The sequence below is a fragment of the Callionymus lyra genome, chromosome 3 (assembly GCF_982586985.1).
Source record: "Callionymus lyra chromosome 3, fCalLyr1.hap1.1, whole genome shotgun sequence".
Lineage (NCBI taxonomy): Eukaryota > Metazoa > Chordata > Actinopteri > Syngnathiformes > Callionymidae > Callionymus > Callionymus lyra.
The window spans coordinates 39298224-39317420 of NC_141820.1; the positions used below are offsets into that span (position 1 = coordinate 39298224).

The window sequence follows — 19197 nt, forward strand, 5'->3', positions numbered from 1 at the left end:
TACACAGCCTCTTAAAAATGTTTACTTTTTTCTCAGGAGGAAGGGTTTGCAGGAGGTCGTGTAACGTCCTGTTAAATCTTTCACACTGGAGATTTCCATGCGGGTGATGCGGTGTGGTTCAGGTTTTCTTGACCCCATACAATTTACACTCAGAGATTACTGCACTCTCCAAGTTCTGTCCTTGATCGGAATGCAATCTTTCAGGAACACCATATTTTGAGAACCACTCTTATTATATTATTATTATCGTATTGTGTAGTCAACCGCCACAACCTCAAGTGGACGAGGAGCAAGAAATGGCTTAAGATCTTCTTGGATCTTTGGATGTGGCATTCTAGCCATGGCACACTTTTCGCATTGCTTAATCCACTGTTCAACATCCCGATGCATCCGGCTCCAAAAAAAACTATTTTTTTTAATAAACTGAGTGTTCGCTCTATACCTTGATGTCCTATTCTGTCATGAACACTTTTTAGGACTCATTCTTTAGGGCAAGCAGGCAACAACATTTGGCACACTTTCCCACTGTGCACATCTTCAACCTCACGGTACAAGATACCATCTTTCAACACCAGTCGCGACCACTGCTTCAGCAATTTTACCCCTCGTCCAAAAATTTGATTAGAACCCTAAGTGTCTGATCTAGTTCTTGAAAGCTTCTAAGTTCTAAGTTCATACTGGCCTGCATCAGATGTTGGAACGTTGCGGGCACGTTACACAATCCGAAGGGCATCGGCACATTCTTGTACAAGCCAAATAGGGTGGTAAAAGCAGTCTTTACCCTATCCCCTCTTTAATGCTACTTGATGGTACCCACTAGCCAAATCAATGGTGGAAAAAAACGTAGCACCGCACAATGCATCAAGGCTTTCATCCATCCTAGGAAGTGGAAAAACATCCTGCCTAGTTTTAGAATTGAGCTTCTGGTAATCCACACACATTTGAGTACCAGAACAACTGGTGATGCATAGGAGCTTGTACTTTCTTGAATCACCCTTTTCAGTAGCTATGATATGTGCTCTCTGACCTCTTTGATCAATTTTGATTGGGTGGTATTCTTCGATAAGGTTGGGACACTGGCTTTGTTTTTTTACCATCTTAGATAGGGTTGTAAGAAACAACAATCTCAACAAAACAGGTATTAACATATTTATTACACTGTAAAGAGAACATCAATACCAGAATTATACTGCAAAGTTTCACAGACTGACAAACCATTATTTATAGCCCGCAAATAATAAAAAAGGAAACAGATTGATATGAAACCACATTTCTGACATAGCAAACTGGAAAGCTTTTCAGTGGACTAAGCGATGGAAAGACCGCTCAATTTCACCCACTAACTTGTGGTTATTAGGTTTCAATAAAGTATTGCACAACAACTTCAAATAATCATTTTGTCACAATTAATTTATAAAGTGAACAAACACAAAATGTCCCAAAGTCAAACTCTTCTTTATCCCTGCCATACCTTGAAGAAAAGTAAAAAAAACCTTTGTCTCTTAGGAAAAGCCGGCATGCCTAAGCTTTTCTTTCTTTTAGAAGACCTGTCATATGTATAACTCTGCCCTTGTACTTATCTAATTCGATGAGATACTTAAGCATATATCCAGGACAAAACAAAAAAGGTAATACAGTAAGATAAGAGGCAAAAAAGATTTTTAGTTCAAAAATGTAAACTAAATTTACCACATTTTTAACATATGCGCAAAAAAAATCTGGTTATAATTAGTTTTTTTATGTAGTATTTATCTATGAGGTCTGCATTGTTACCAAGTAGTGATATGGTTTCACAGCTGCATGAGCTTTGACTTTGGGTTTTTATTTTTTCCTGTTCGCGTGTACCCATTTGGTTTCGACTAGACCAGTATCAGCACTGGGACTGGTGCTCTTATCGTGCTGTAAGAGGTAGAGTGAGACTTGTTTGCTACTGAGGAATGTGTAGCAAAACTGAGGTGGGAAAAAGAGACAAAATAGTCATCTAAAGAACACAGTTTTTTTTTTTTTGTATAAACACTAACTGTTTGTTCGGGTCTGATAGGCTTGTGTTAAAACCATTTGTTACCAGCTTTTGAACCACTTAGGCTGCATCCACACTATCATTGTGAACATTTATAACCTCCCTTGCATCTACGTAAAACAATATTACATGATTATTGACAAAGATTTGGCCATTCAGCTTTTGAATTGAGATCATTTATACATACTGACACATCTATATTCTGTTATAGAACACAATAGTGTGGATGCATCTAAGGAGCAAAGTGTGATCATGTAAAGCAGCCACAAAGCAAACAAAAGTGGCTGTCGAAATATGAAAAACAGTGTCTTTATAGCATTGGGGTATTAACGGTGATAAGCTGTCAGCTGTAACCTTCCAATGTTGACCGTTTTCCCCCGAATACCCTTTCTTTACAGCAACAACATTGAGAAAAACAGTGAAATCGGACTGACTGAACAGACCAGCAGACGTCTGCGATTTGAGTGTTTTGACAAGCTAACACAGCAAACAGCTACAGTCACGTAACAACTCTAAGAATGACAAAAACAAATTGGTTGTCGGTTTCTGTCCTCAGTCAATAAGTTGACTCACATTTAAAGTCTTGGGGCCACAGTTTGTGTTCTTAAAGAGTCTCAATTAATGTAGCTTCTTCAGATGTGACTTGCTGCTGCTATATATATATATATATATATATATATATATATATATGTATATATAAATAAATCACTAAGGTGGTCTCATCAGCTATGCAACGGGATCAGGGCCGTTGATGTCTCTTCAGTTTTAAGTTAAATGTGTTGCAACATTTAGCTGACAATTGTTGAGGCAAATATGAGAGAAAAACATGTTGAAGATGAATCATGACACATAATAGAATGTTGGAATGTCATTGGCTAGAGATTTGCATATTTTACTCAGCAGGACAATTTTATTGACTTATCTTGTCATTATTATCCAATTGATACAAATAACTTCATGTAATAATGTCGGCCAACTCTAATGTAAAACAAGTCTATTAACCTTTTTAAAACCACAGGACTTTAGAACCAGCTCAGAACTAACTTGAGACTGAAACATGTCTTATATTGTATATTATTGCTCCAGTTGGAATGAACAAATTGTTTGCATTAACTTGAATATTTTCATAGTGAGATGCTGTGAGATCAGTGTGACTTGCTGATTCTATAGCAGGTTATAATGAACAATTATTTACACAGAAAAAAAAGACTAACTGTAAACAGTTTAAAATTAAAATTTGGTCCTTGGTGTCAGTCAGTCTTTGGCTGTTTCGAGTGTGTCTGGTGTTAACACTTTTGTTATCTGGTGTGTTCTGTTGTTAAAGCTGTCAAATTGGAGTTTTCACCTCTGCATTTGGAAAGTTTGTTGTTACTTGTTTTTTTGTTACCATTTATCTGTTATTTAAAAAATATTGAACAAATGTCTCATGTGCATGCACTGACTGTAACTATTCAGGAAGAATAAACACCGTCACTATAATGCAGAGAAGGAGAGGACATGAGAAATATTAGCAAATTCACTTTGAAATAAATTAACAGACTATTGCTACCTACAAAATTGTTGAAATATGTTCTCTTTAACAACACAATGCTGGAAAAAGCATGCCAAAACAACATCTGTGACAGTGCAAATACAATAATGTGTGTCCCCTCCAAGTTACCATTTAGCACAACATGCTTTTCTCCGAGTTAGTCCATGTGGTGCCTCATGCTTCAGTCTTCTTGAGGGGACAGAAACTAGTAGCAGTGATCCCATACGCCAAAGGGAATAGAAAAGCAGCTCAGACAGAAAGATTCTTTTTTGTAATTGTGGACAGAAATGACAGAGATGACATGGCAGCTTTAAAAAGTTCCAAGAACAATAAATAATAGTTAACACCACACTACTCTAGTCTTTGCACATAAATAAAAAAGGGCATAAAAAAGTGGCACAATATGTGCCAGTCTTGAAGTGTCTGCTGTCCTTGAGATTGGACAATCTTACTGTAGATGATGAAGCACTTTCATTTTCATGGCTGTGTCGAAGCAAATCGTGCTCCTCAAACTGTAGTTATATAATCTTTGAGGGATCTTCAGCTTTTGTCCCAAAGGAGGTTGGAGCAGTATTTCCCGGCCCACTGACCTGGATATCACAAGTGAGGAGGAAATAACACTGGCATAACAGCTGGCTCTGCTACCAATCTGCTCAACATCTGCCCATCTCATGGTGTTCGTCATAGAATTCTCAGTTTCATATCGGTTTCAGAACATTTGTTTTAAATATTAAACTTAATCAAATTGATCAGGTATTGGCACATATGAGGGGTGATCTAAATGGGCCTGCATTCACATTACACTGTATTTTGTAAAAAGGAAAAGAAGAGCATGACCAACTTTATGTCAGATTTGTCAAATATGAAACTGGTGGGTATAGATGTATTGGCAATTGTTATGTCATTTAGAAATGATTATACCATTCAGGAGTTTCTATGCTGCCTTGCCCTGGATTATAATGAGCATGAAAAAGGCATTTTGTCTGGTCCCTTTTGTATTTTGTCTTTCTCTGCCCTGTCTCTATAACTAAAACAGGAAAAAAATGACAACGACATTAACAACGTACAACAACAACAACAAACAGACAATTGAACAACAAACAAGTGGTATTCTTATTTAAATTAATTAATTAAAAACAAAGAATATCGGTGTTCCTATGAAGTCACACTTGGTCAATATGACCTGTCTACGGACTTCCTTCTCCGACCGAGCTGTGAGATAGACACGTGCCACGTTTTATGATCCATCGTTGGCCATGTCAGCTCAGTTTTACAAGGCAATGAAGACAGTCATGCTGTTTGTTTTGGCTGTTCAGCCTGCTTCTCTCAGCGTGGCGTCGTATCCATGGCAGAAGAGGACGGGGTGCTGGGCGTGGAAGAACAGGTTGTCGCAGCAGGTGGGGTCGCAGCGGGACTCCCTGTGCTGCTAGGGGTACAGGCCGAGGAGCTGATCGGCGCAGGAGTCTCCAGCCCCGGAACACCACTTTGTTGCTGGCTGACCTGCTGCTGCTGTGTCTGCAGGGTCTGACCGCAGACATGGTGGTGCTTCTCCCAGTCCTTGTGCTGGCAGAACGAGCCGCAGTAGCGAGCTGTGTTGCAGCCGCTGCAGGTCTCGCTCGCTTTACGACCACAGTTCCAGCAACTCTGGCAAAAAAAAAAAGAACACATCATTGACTAACAGATAATAATTCATTATAGAATATTTTATATTATTACTTAAGTCCTTCCCAGGGCCACAGGGTCACCGTGGGCCAAGCCTGTCTCCACATTCTTACTATGCATTGTGGGATAACATAATAAAGGACATGCTAGAAATGTCTTAAATGTTACGTCACAGAAGTAATCACGAGCTCATCTCACAGACTACAAGCCCGCTAAAACACATGTGATAAATTTGATTATCGATGACTGAAAGCGACTTGTGTAGTTCAAGCCACCAAAGTTTGAAACCACCAGCCATCATCATGCGAACTGCCAGTAAAAAAAATATGGCAAACTTTATTGAATTAGCCAGATCTAAAAACAATCGACCAGTGTGTGTTGATGTCTCACCTCACTTGAGTCCTCCTGCTGGTTAATTATAGAAAGCGCGTCCTCGGCAGCCTGCCGCTTTGCCTCGGCCACAGTGCGTTCCATCTTAGCTCGCTCGCTGCTAATCATCTCCAGAGCTTTTCGCTCCGCCTCGGACACTGCCTTCTGCAGCTCAGACATGGCCTGTCGCTTCACCTCATTCACAGCCTCTTCCGGAAAGAGTGTGGACACAGAGGAAGTCAACCCTCCCGGACCTGCAACCAAGTGTTCAGTGAATTACTCTGCTTATGGACAGTTAACAACCTAAAAGAACAAATATGCAAAAAAAAGTTATCTCACTCTTTCTTACTGAGGAAAAACAGCCTGTGCAGCAAACACCATCTTGTTCATTATTTTTTGTAATGAAACTGTTCTTTTGTGTCAGTATATGCTTCATACATTTGCATCATCTTATCCACTTGTTCCACCAGCAGATGTGTCAAATGGCAAACTCAAATTGTGTCGGTAAGGCAGAACAAGTTGCTTTGAAGGAAATCCTATTTAAAAAAATATTCAAAACAAGAATAATCCCACATAATGACTCAAAAACACTTCTGGCACTCTGACGTGTGTTATTTAAAACCTTTTTTTAGAGAAAACCTTTTTGTCTGGATGTTAAGCAGTCAAATTCAAAACAAATGTCAAAACAAAAAAGGGAGGCCTTTTGTTTGCCTCAAGAAACTTGACTAATTGAGTATGCAAATAAGGCAATTTATATTTAAATTATGCATTTCCATTGTGATCCCAGAGGCCCACGCAGAGCAAGGAAGTGGGAAAGCAGTAGGACACTTTTCAAGGCACTTGAATATTTATCACCAACTGTAAACATTTTGCCCATTTCAAATCCAGTTATTCATTTCTGTTCACCATTGTGCTACGTTGCTATTTTACAATCTGCCTCGGGTCACGTTGAAATTAGTCTGTACCCATGCTGCTCAGGTGTAAAGGCTCAAAGAGAGAAAAAACAGCATTTCCCAGCACTGTGTGAAGCAAATATTTTTTTTTCAACTTAACTTTCTTTTCAATTAAAATAAGGAAAATGCCTTCTCAAGGTATACCATATTTTTTGCAGTTCTTAGGAGCACCATCTACATTCACAGCAAACTTTACTTTAAATCAGTGCATTTTTCCTTTCACAACAGGAAACTGTTGTATATTTTCCTTGTGTGATTATCCGCTGAATGCATCAGTTGGTTATCCATTCAAACGTGGAAATATCTCATATAGCAAACAGATACTGACACTCAATCCACATGTTTTATGGTTTATCATGCCTACAAGGAGAAGGAAGAAAATTGTATGAATACTTTTGAATAACTATTTTTGAACATGTGGTTTGATTCACATGGACATTTCCCATTATGATTTCTCTGCCTTTTTAGAGCAGTTCTTAAAAAAAACTAAAAAACATGGCCCAGCAGAGGCAGGTCGTTGCCCTGTGTCTTAAAGGTCTCTAGGCTGACCATGGCTTTAAATGTTTATATTCGCTCTCCATCCTTTTCTTCGTGAACCAGTCACGAAGATCTCCTTCCACATCAAGAACTAACTAATTTCAAACTTTGTTATAATCCATGTAACATGGATTAACATTTGTATGAGGAGAATGTACATCAGTACATCATCTGCAGTAGCTCATCAGGGCACCTAAAACTAGAACCCTCCTCCTCTGGTCAGGATACAGCATTGCCAAGCAGACATTTTATTTTTATTTTTAGTGCATCATTTAGGAAAATAATGTCACAACAAGATCTGGAGCTTATAATCCATACGTTTTTGTTTTCTCCTTAAGAGTTTTTTAACAGTTTATTTTCGTGTTAAAACAAGAAGGAGCTGTCTCGCCTGCAGTTAATACAAAACAAGAATTCTGACCCGCTCTAGTAGAAGAACTCGCATTTCTCCGATCCTTAAAACTCTTCACTGGCTGCCAGTTTCTTTCAGGATGAATTTTAAAATTCTGGTTCTTACTTTCAGAGCTATTCATGGTCAGGCTCCTCATTACATCAGTAAGTAAGTAAGTAAGTCATTTTTATTTGTATAGCGCCAGATCATGTTCCGACAACATTTTCCTAAATTTAGAGATTTTTCTCAGTTGAAGGAAACAGTTTCAGTCAGTTTTCTGCAGTGTTGAACTAGAGACATGTCTTTATAAAATACAACACCCAGGTTTCTTAGGCTCAGTTTGATAGACTGACCTAAGTCACCCAAGTACTGACTCAACCCTGTAACCTTATCATCAGGAACAACAACCAGAGTTTCAGTTTGGTCCACATTTAGCTGTAAAGTGTTTTCACACCATTTTTTGATTTCTAGCAAACAATTGACTAAGCTGTTCAGCCTCTGGGGCTCAGTTGGAGTGAACTTACACTCCAGCTTGGGATCTTAGATCTAATAGAATCTACTGATGATTCCGCGCACACGCTACCAGAGTAGAGAAATCCTTCCAGGCTGTTGCTCCTTGGCCTTTAATAGTAAATAATTTTAACTGTGTATTGTTTTTGATTGTTAAAGCACTCTGTGACCCTGGTCTAGAAAGGCGCTTTAGAAATAACCATTACTTACTTACTTACTTTCATTTTGAACTAGATTTAATTATGTCCCAAATTTGACCAGCAAAGTGAAATTATTTATGATCTGACATCATGCTTGGAATCTGAACAAGTGTCTCAAGGTTTAATGTTATTGCTTCAATGTCTGCTTATATTCAAGAGGTCACAGTTGACAGTGGGATGAGAATGTTTTTACAAGTGGGCTCCTTTTTTATTTTTTTTATAAAAATGTATTTAGTTTCCTTTCAACGTAATGTCTTAAAAATCTGCAGATATTTTAGAAAAGAGAGTGACACAAGCCTTAATGCAATACTAGGGTTTGATTCTTACCAGCTTTCTTCCAGATTTCCTCAGGGACGTAGCCAGACACCGGTCGCTGCAGTAGTTCCCTGTGGATTTCTAGTGTGACACAGAGGAATGAAATGTTGCTTAACAAATTCAAGCGCAGACATTTTAGATAATTTGTTTGTCTGGTATAACACGCCTTTGTAGCAGCTGTTACAGCCTGCAATACCTTGCATATAAATAATTATAACAACACATTTAAGGTAAATGCATATCATCTCTGTAAAGGATGAGTGGATGGATGGGTAGATATATTAGGGCCTAATAGCCTAAATAAGGTGCACTTTCCGGAATCCAAACAGCAATACATTTTCATTGCTCTACCTGGTGTAGCGCTCTCCTGTGCTGCAGGGCTCTGCTGCCTCGCCTGCCCACTAATTGTTCCTTTTTTCAGCTCTTCTGCGTCACTATAGCGCCGAATCCAGTAGTTGAGCTCCTCACGATCAGCTTCCTGACAACGCCGCAGCACTGTCAATGAGCGCCTCGTCTTCTCTACCATATCCATGATGCAGTTTAATAGCTTGAAAGACAGAGAGAAGACAGTTCTGAGTACTTGCATTATTTATTTGATTGTTCAATTTTTTTATTGAAATTTTTTTTTTTTGAAACATTGCACTGATATACTGATCAAATGCTTATTTTGCGGACTTTTTATTTTGCACAGTTTAAAATAATACAACAATAAAAACACTATATATATTGAAACAATGCAGGGAGAGAAAAAACAGTGGGCTTATCTGATGCCTTGACCCATTTTTGATATTGATAAAAGAGTTTAATCAACAAAAGCAAGAGAAATTAAAATAATTAAGAGTAAATTTACAGTATTATATAATGAAGATGAAAAACTAAATGAAAACACCGAAACACCTTTTGTCAATTTGCTGTTTGGCATTCAATCAAAAAGTTAATGTAACCACAGTATTTTAACAAGAAATGTTAGTAACATGTTGACATGTTTGGAAATATGCATTTTAATACCAAGGACAGGATTGATGACCACAGGATCACAGGCAATGTAAAGCCAACAAAAACTTTGGGGTCGATGTAACTTTACACTTGACATTATAGGTCCAGATTATTATCATCTGCAGTTAAACTAAAGTATTCTTCACATCTTTTTATCCATGAGCTTTGAAGTAGTTATGAGATATGCTATATAATACAACATATTTTAGTTGAAAGTTTAATTTTCCATCAATCCTTTTTGGAAAGCAAAGCTTCCATAATGTTCTGCCAATCCTTTGGCAAAATCCCAGACTTCAATGTAATATTTAAAAGGTTGTCAGCCAAGCAGCCAACACCTAGAGCTTTTTGGAATTCTTCATGAATCTTTCCTGGCAAATGTGGTCTTTAACTACCTGGATGAAACAACTTTATCGGGGCTCTGCATTGGTACCTCCATAACTCAACAACATAGACATAAGCCATCGACATCGTCCAATCTATCTTATATAGTTACTGCCAATCCTTTTCCTTTACAGTTCAGTTGCATGTTTGACATACTTGACTTGATGACTAGAGTCAAGGCTTTACCTAGCACTTGCCTCAGTAGTTTGCGTAATTACATTTATAAAATTAGGGGTGGAAGTTCTAATGAAGACGTCAAGCAAGTGTGTAGTCTTCAGAAGCCCCAGCTGGCCTTTAAAAACATGACTGCTCTTTATGTTCCATCTTTACCTACAATGACACCTTCATTACTTATGTATATTGGCTATATGTGAATGATAAACAACACAAATGAAATAATAAAAACATATTAAGGGTACTGAAAGGGAAAATGTATAAAGATGTAAACAATGATTTTATGAAACATTTAAGCAGTGAATGTAGGGAAAACATTTATGATGTATATCTTATCTAAAATAATTCTATCATGGAATTACAAATAGACAACATTATTTGGTGTAGAAATATAAAAATTGTTATTACTTTTCTTACATGGTCAAGGTGCTTCCATTCCTCAGCCCACTCTCTGTCTGTCAGCCGGTGGTCGATCACTTCTTCGGGTCTGTTTGTTGGATGCAAGCCTTTAAGACAGACATGCATGTCAGTGTACTAAAGTTTGCATTATTACTTGCAAAAACATTCATTTCCTGTGAAAATTATTCTGTCTCCTTATTTACAAGGATGTCTTTGGCATGACACATTCAAAACACAAGCCTAGTTCACTTGCTAATAATGAAAAGATGCGTATTTTCCGTGCAGACTTGCGTCAGAGTTTGCCTGACAATATGTGATCATTGTAATGACTCGTGAATTGATCTAAGTGGTATTAAAGAACAGAGGGGCAGCAGAAATGATGATAAAATGATGCAACTGCAGTAACACTCTAGTTCTTAATCTTTTAGAAAACGCTTGGCAACCACACAGGAATTCCATCACTGCATCCCTTAAATTTTAAACAACCTGCCCTCACCAATTGGTCGTGTTCTCTCTCTTATCTCGCGGTGGTTGGATGTTGGGTGTCTGTAGGTGTCCCGGTAGTGATGTGCAATGGCCATGTCATCCAACCTGTAGTGCTGAGGGGGGATCTGACCGGAATGTGGGAGGCTGTTGGGTTGGTAAGATATGCCATTCGACGGGCTGAAACGTGTGGCAGGGCTCATTGTGCAGGGCCGCTTACTGGGGTGAACATCTGTGTGCAGAGAACCGTCTCTCTCCAAGCCATTCTCTTTGGTTCTGAAACACAAAGTGGAATTTGGTATTCCATCATCAACACTTTTTTTCATTACATGACCATGTGGTGTGCAAAAATGCATATATCAGTTGAAGGAGCTGCAGTTGCATTTATGACAAACAACAATAGACTCATGAATCAAGATAAGGAAAACATATTTAAGACTTAGTAAGACTTAAAATTATAATGAGTTTTTGTTTCTTTAAGAAGCCATTCTTGCAGTGTATTCTCCCCTACAATAGTTAAATGGTTATGAATAAAACTATTAAAACAAGTGTTCAATTCCAATTTAAAGAAACATTTTTATATTTTACAAGAACAGCAACAATTAAGCAAGACTGATAAGTTATTTTTCCATGTAACTAGCAGACTGACACACACCTGTGCTTTATGATGTAATCTGTAAAAAAAAAAGAGGATTTCAACATGTGGGTAAATGATTACTTCTCTATTCTCTACGCCTTAAGGATGTGCAAAAAAGGAAAAGCTTCCAATCAAGACTTCTTTTAAAAAAAGATGTTTGAACTCTTTTGTAAATGTCACTCATTGCACTTACAGTAATTAATTTAAATTCAAGACAGCGACAGCCTTTAAACAACATGCTTCGCATTTCTGTTAAAAGCGGGTCCCTGAAAAAAGGTGACAAACTGAATAACACGATCAAACCAAACAACTAACTTCCTCACCACAAGATGAATGACGTATCTTTGAAAATGCTGAAAACATGTGCAGAAACATTGTCTCCTTGGACAAATAGAGGATTCTGCAGAAGACCTGCCTCTCAGGGATTCATGGCCACCTGGATTTTTGTAAACATCTAATGACCCACATGTTTTGGTGTGCTTACACTTTCAGCACTTCAAGATTCCACCTTGCACACAATCCTTCAGTTTTCCTCACTCCTCAGTTCCCTCTCTTGCTCTACTGTTCTCCCGTCTCTCTGTGATGAACAGATTGAACTTCCTAATGAGCTGTTTTTATGGGATCCTAGCGCTCAAGCACAGCTCTCCATATGCTCTTTTCACACAATCTCTCCGTCTCTCAGGGTTTTCGTTGAACTCATGCATCTACACCAGTGTTTCTACGATATCTAATATCTGGTGACGCCAGAGGAAACACATGTTCACCATATTCTTACAGACATTTAAGTATGCACAATGAAACTGTTGATACAAAGTAAAAATATGAGTTGGAACTGTGAAGTAACTGCATGCTGATGTGTGCAGCCTTATATCACCAATTTTTTCTTGTGTTTCACAACCTCAATAGACCTTTTGATTTGTTGAGAAACATCCCTTTCTTCTTGTTATGAACAATCTTTAGTTTTAGTTGTAAAAGTGCATGTAGTTCATTCCCTTTTCTATTCAGTGATTAAGATTGATTCAAATGATTCCACACTGGCCCTTACATACTGAGATGCAGAGCAGAGGTAAGCAGAAAGCAAAGGTGCTTAGATAGCCTTATTGATGCTGCTCATCTGTATGTGTTATCAGCTCATCTCCCAAGACACACAAGCGGTGTGCACTTTCACATCGACATACACTCTCCTTTGTCTTGGTACGGAGACACACATACCTATGCTGTGCACACACAGAACACATTTTTGCAGAAGATAAAGCAGAAACAAAGGTCTGTCTTTCCAACAGCTTGGGCACAACGTTGCCGGGAATTATAAATCACACATTCTTAAGTTTTGTTCCACAGCAGAGAAGAAAGTTTTCTTCTCCGTCTTAATCAACATTTTCCAGAAGTGTTGTGTCTAGTGAAAGACACTACACTAAACTAGAGCACACTTCCAAAACAAAGGTCAATAACATTTTTATTAACCGTTTAATGAATATATAGTACAATTCTTTCCTTTAGGCTTCATCAGGTCTCAGTATCTGAGTATTCGTCTGTGTAAATTACTTACTAAAAGTCATTTAATGCTTTACTCTGGATGTGTGCTCGCGGTGGTTTGTTATACTCAGGTACAGGAATGTGAGACACAACAACCGAGGTAAGCATTTCTCGGGATTTTAGATTTTGCTGTTTATCCAGTGACATAGAAAACATTATTATAGGAATTTGTATAAACAAACAAACACATTGTAAAGGCTTGGTCCACAATGGTGTTAGTGAATGAAAGAAACATGACCAAAATGTATTTTTGGCAAAAAACTGATTCAGACTTTCTCTACCTTTTTTAAGGACTGTGAAAATATTGAATGAGGCACAGCCATCACTTCAGATGAGAAAAGTATTTCACTTAAATCAAACTCAGTTTTTATAATTTCATTGATACGTTTTTTTTTTATAACACACTGACCTGTCTGGTGTCCGTCTCTTGCCATTGTCATTGACATCCAGCATGAGTTCAGAGGAGTCCACAGGGGAGGTGGTGCTGGTGTCCAGCAGCAACTGCTCATGCTGGGCCAGATATTGAGCTGGATTCTGCTTGGCTAACCTGGCACAGTGAAGGAGTTCTCTCTGAAGAAGAGGAAGATTTGCCTGCAACAAGATTGGAAGGATTAAAGAAACTTGTGTGTCAATATAGTTTAGTATTTAATACTGTGCAAAATGTTTAAAACACATTCCGAGTTAAGGTCGGACATATGTTTACAATCTTCATCTTTAGGGAATCAGCATATGAACACATAACTGGTAAAACTCACTTGTGGTCACGGAAACAATGTACACAGCATGTAGCATGGAGTGTTTTCTCCATTCTTACTATAAATTCGTGTTTGGGGTTTATTTTACTCTTATTTTATATTTCGTTGTTTGTGAAAATTTGATCTGATTTATTTGCTCTTTTTAGTGGTCAGGGTATGTGAGACCATGTCGAAACTGTGCAGAATATCTTAATTTCCACTCTAAATAAGGGAATCACTATTTAGAAGTGAATAACATATCTGTCTGTGTTGCACTACGTAAAATCCTGAGACGTTCTATTATTACACATTCATGTGTTGTCAATAACAAGCAGTTCAGCTACCATTGTGTGGCAGCTCATTGTACAAATAGGTTATGTGAAGAGCTGGACTGCCAATGCTAAAACAAAATTATTTGCACTTAAAGGTTCATACAAACAGGCCCTTCTTTTCGAAAACAAAAAATGAGCGTTTGTATGTGTGACATCAACGGGAAATTTTCTATCGCCATCTCTTTGACTTACGTATTAGATAGAAATAAAAAAATATACTATCATTTTAATTAACCATTATATAAAACTAGGTTAATAAGAAATACATGAATATTTTCAATTTATTTTAATTCAACCAAATATGACCTGCAAATGGTGGAGGCCTGTCTGTGGTTTGGAATTACAATTATGATGCTATGGGCAACATTTTTAAACCATTATATAATGTTTAGTATTTGCTTGGGGGTGACTAATAAACAATTGGAATTGTCTAGGAGATTATATTTCCATACATTTATATTGATAATTACCCATACATGTGCTTTTACTTGCTTATTATTTCCTCATATTTGCAATCCTGTGATAGAGAATCCAAGATTTGAACTGTTTTTATATGAGTCATAGTACCAACAAATGTTTGAAGTGGGATTTGTGAAAATCAAACTATGTTTGAGCTCTGCACAGAACAGAGATTAATGACAAAAAGCATTTATTTTTCAGACCTGATTGCAGTTACTGGTTGACTTTCTTGTTTTGAGTCGTCGGGCTGTGCAGGTATGCCAACATTAACTTCAAAGGGCTGTGATGGGATGCGTTATTCCAGCAAGGAAATGAAAGCATTGCATCACTCTGGGTCAGAATAACAGCAGCGGCTATTTTGCTGATAGATTTAAGAGAAGCCATCATACATTTTTACCCTCCTGATTTTTATTTCTTGATACCTCAAATCCTATCAAAATAATTCTCTTATTGCTTCAAATTTCTTCTCCAGTCTAACGCAACCCAGTTTCTCAGACCCCTCAGCTGTTTGTTTTCTTCACCTCTTATCTAGAGGTGGTGTTAATAGTTTATGATTGTTATTAGTCTCCAAGAGAGAAAGTCTGAAAAAGATTGCTTTGACCTTGATGAACCCATATTACATTTATTAGAGGTCATCCTATTTGCTACAAATAGCTGGAGTCAAGAATTGCATGCCATTGGATCATCATTCATCTTCAGATTGACATTTCCCTTCTTTTCATTTCTACCACATAATAAATGTAGAGCAGCCAGACCTAGCAAAGATAATAATCAAAATAATTCATATAATCATAATTGTAGAGAGCAATTCATTTTTGTAATAGATGCCTTTCTGGAAATCTGTGTGTGCAAATGTAAGTATCTCAGAACACTCATCGAGGCATAATACACACGTGACTTGTGTTACACATGTGGCCGTCAAAATAGGATAGAATTATGTTAAAACAAAACAATATGTAAAAACAATGAGTTTCACGAGTGCCACCGTTATCTTACATTAGCAAAATGGAAACTCCTGGTGCACATTGTTGCAGCTGGGCTTATGTACCTATTATAGTCCTCCCACATCTCCAACTGCTCTGTGCTGCCATATGGTGGCTGGCATTTAAGACCCCTCAGTGGGAAAACACTAAAATTAGACTGGGGAAAGAGAGACTAAGATGCAGCGAAGGAAGGGAAGAAAAGAAAAGTTGCATCTTAGATTGCCCAGCCACCCTGATGATGCACCCACCATATGGCAGGAGATGAAGAGGAAAGGGAGGATGGTATACCAGAAAATCTTAGATAGGAACGTCGACAAAGACAAAAAATACAATAAATGCTGTGGTAATTACATGAAAACTTATGATGGGATGTCTGGGACATGAGCAATATGTTGAAGAAGCCGCTGACACATTTATTTGCAATGCTTTTTCATGTAAAGCAACAGAAACTATTCCAAGTTTTATTGAATCCCATATTTTCTAGTAGTATAATCCTACCTTTAGGAAGGGAATGACAAAAGGCCGCAGAGGGAAGTTGGTAGCTTCTTGTAGCTTGGAGTGGAATTCCTCGATGGTGAGTGTGGAATTCTGTACAAGATCACAAACAGAGAGCACATGAGTCCATATGGGAAACATTAAGTGATAATATTACGTATTGGACGCTAAGTTCTCTGCCGGCCTCCACTCAATTTGTGGAGTTTTTAATAGGAAGCAGATGAGTGTTCAACGGCAGTGGAATGAGTCGTTTAATAACTGACTCATTTTTGTTTCACCACAACCAACATGTAAATGTTGCATCAAGTAAACTGACACTGTTGACGTGAGCAACTCTGGAACATTGCATTTTTGTAAGTCCTGCTGTAAATTCCATACAATAATCTTTAAATTCCAATACCAGTTGTTTCATACCTGGTTTAAAAATATGCTACAAATATTGTCAAGAAAGACTTCCTTGCGACTAAATACTTCTTCTCAGCCCCTTGGCAAATGTCAAGCCAGCTGTATTATATCCTAGCTACGTTGTTGAGTTGTGGTCGACGCCGTGGTCAAACAGAAAACTTCTTACCCTTTTTTCATTTTTTTTGCTTTGTTTAGTAAAAAGGAATCCTTAAAATAACAATCAATCTAAGTAGTATAATGAAAAGCAGACAAAGAGATATTGTTTCCACACATTGCTCCATCCCAGACCTAGAGTTTGTTACATTCAGCCTCACATCTGTTTTCCCAGATTGTGTTGGTATTGTTTCTTGACAGCTAGTAAAACCTCCAGAGTCTTCCTCTCTCTCAACCCAGTACAAATCTTACTAATTAACAGTGTTGATCTCTCAGTGAGCCTGGAGAAAGAAGTCACGAGAACGCGAGAAGGGATTCGGGGTCGCTATTAAAGTAATAATAACACAGTGAGAAAACAACTATGGTGTGGTGCTTGTTGTGCTTATATTTTGTTATTAGCAGAAAAAAAGACTTTCTACTTTTGTTTTCTTTCTCAATGCGGGTATTATCAGCAACGTGAGGTTTGTATTAGAGTACGTATAAGAGGCTCACAACGAGAAGGAAGTAGGTTCCTGTCAACACACCTTTGAATGGGTTTTTATAAAAAAATATATACAGTGGGGCAAAAAAGTATTTAGTCAGTTTAGTAAGTTCTCCCACTTAAAATAATGACAGAGGTCTGTAATTTCATTTCATTTCATTCTATTAATCATAGGTACACTTCAAATGTGAGAGACAGAATGTGAAAAAAAAATCCAGGAATTCACATTGTAGGATTTTTAAAGAATTTATTTGTAAATTATGGTGGAAAATAAGTATTTGGTCAATAACAAAAATTAAACTCAATACTTTGTAATATAACCTTTGTTGGCAATAACAGAGGTCAAACGATTACTATATGTCTTTACCAGGTTTGCACACACAGTAGCTGGTATTTTGGCCCATTCCTCCATGCAGATCTTCTCGAGAGCAGTGATGTTTTGGGGCTGTCGCCGAGCAACACAGACTTTCAACTCCCTCCACAGATTTTCTATGGGGTTGAGGTCTGGAGACTGGCTAGGCCACTCCAGGACTTTCAAATGCTTCTTACGGAGCCACTCCTTCGTTGCCCGGGCGGTGTGTTTGGGATCATTGTCATGCTGGAAGACCCAGCCACGTTTCATCTTCAAAGCTCTCACTGATGGAAGGAGGTTTTGGCTCAAAATCTCACGATACATGGCCCCATTCATTCTTTCCTTAACACGGATCAGTCGTCCTGTCCCCTTAGCAGAAAAACAGCCCCAAAGCATGATGTTTCCACCCCCATGCTTCACAGCAGGTATGGTGTTCTTGGGATGCAACTCAGTATTCTTCATCCTCCAAACACGACGAGTTGAGTTTATACCAAAAAGTTCTACTTTGGTTTCATCTGACCACATGACATTCTCCAAATCCTCTGCTGTATCATCCACGTGCCCTCTGGCAAACTTCAGACGGGTCTGGACATGCATTGGCTTAAGCAGGGGGACACGTCTGGCAGGATTTGATTCCCTGTCGTTGTAGTGTGTTACTGATGGTAACTTTTGTTACTTTGGTCCCAGCTCTCTGCAGGTCATTCACCAGGTCCCCCCGTGTGGTTCTGGGATTTTTGCTCACCGTTCTCATGATCATTTTGACCCCACGGGATGAGATCTTGCGTGGAGCCCCAGATCGAGGGAGATTATCAGTGGTCTTGTATGTCTTCCATTTTCTGATAATTGCTCCCACAGTTGATTTTTTCACACAAAGCTGCTTGCCTATTGTAGATTCAGTCTTCCCAGTCTGGTGCAGGTCTACAATTCTTTTCCTGGTGTCCTTCGACAGCTCTTTGGTCTTGGCCATAGTGGTGTTTGGAGTCTGACTGTTTGAGGCTGTGGACAGGTGTCTTTTATACAGATAACGACTTCAAACAGGTGCCATTAATACAGGTAAGGAGTGGAGGACAGAAGAGCTTCTTAAAGAAGAAGTTACAGGTCTGTGAGAGCCAGAGATCTTCCTTGTTTGAAGTGACCAAATACTTATTTTCCACCATAATTTACAAATAAATTCTTTAAAAATCCTACAATGTGGATTCCTGGATTTTTTTTTTCTGTCTCTCACAGTTGAAGTGTACCTATGATGAAAATTACAGACCTCTGTCATCATTTTAAGTGGGAGAACTTGCACAATCGGTGGCTGACTAAATACTTTTTTGCCCCACTATATATATTGAAAATGTGTGTTTTTTGTAGCTTGAAATAAAATAAGACAGTAGGATACAATTGATGGATAACTCACCACCAGTCCCAGGACAAGTGTGCGCACTCTCTCGCCAATTTCCGGTGAGATGTCGTTGCCAAACTGTTGTAGAGTTGTGAGGAAACGCTTCAGTTTGCTAAGCTGCCGGGCGCCACATGCCGGGGGAAGCTGCTGGTTGGCCATTGAGGACGAGGAAGAGGAGCTTGGACCGTTGCTGTAACCATTAGGAGGTGATGGAGCACCATTTAGTGCTGTAGGCGAGTGGTTGCTGCCGTTGGTCACTAAAGCGGAAACAGAAAAATGTTCTTCATCTGCATTTTTGACTTGGTTTAGTTGCACGGTGCATCTT

General features: G+C 38.4%; 1 protein-coding gene across 2 annotated transcripts in view; it reads right to left on the reverse strand.

The window, feature by feature from the left end:
- Nucleotides 1–1818: 1818 nt before the first annotated feature.
- Nucleotides 1819–19197, reverse strand: part of runx1t1 (RUNX1 partner transcriptional co-repressor 1) — a 44947-nt gene continuing 27568 nt past the window's right edge. Inside the window, exons 3-11 of one of the 2 annotated variants that reach the window (XM_087787926.1) lie at nt 18888–19129; nt 16098–16187; nt 13501–13682; nt 10932–11194; nt 10454–10542; nt 8837–9032; nt 8498–8566; nt 5604–5836; nt 1819–5195 (exon numbers count right to left, since the gene is read on the reverse strand). In XM_087787926.1, the coding sequence (XP_087644052.1) occupies nt 4878–5195; nt 5604–5836; nt 8498–8566; nt 8837–9032; nt 10454–10542; nt 10932–11194; nt 13501–13682; nt 16098–16187; nt 18888–19129 (1682 nt within the window). In that variant the 3' untranslated portion in view covers nt 1819–4877. Of the gene's footprint in view, nt 5196–5603; nt 5837–8497; nt 8567–8836; nt 9033–10444; nt 10543–10931; nt 11195–13500; nt 13683–16097; nt 16188–18887; nt 19130–19197 lie in introns of both variants that reach the window. The other variant, XM_087787924.1, reaches the window with a different exon arrangement.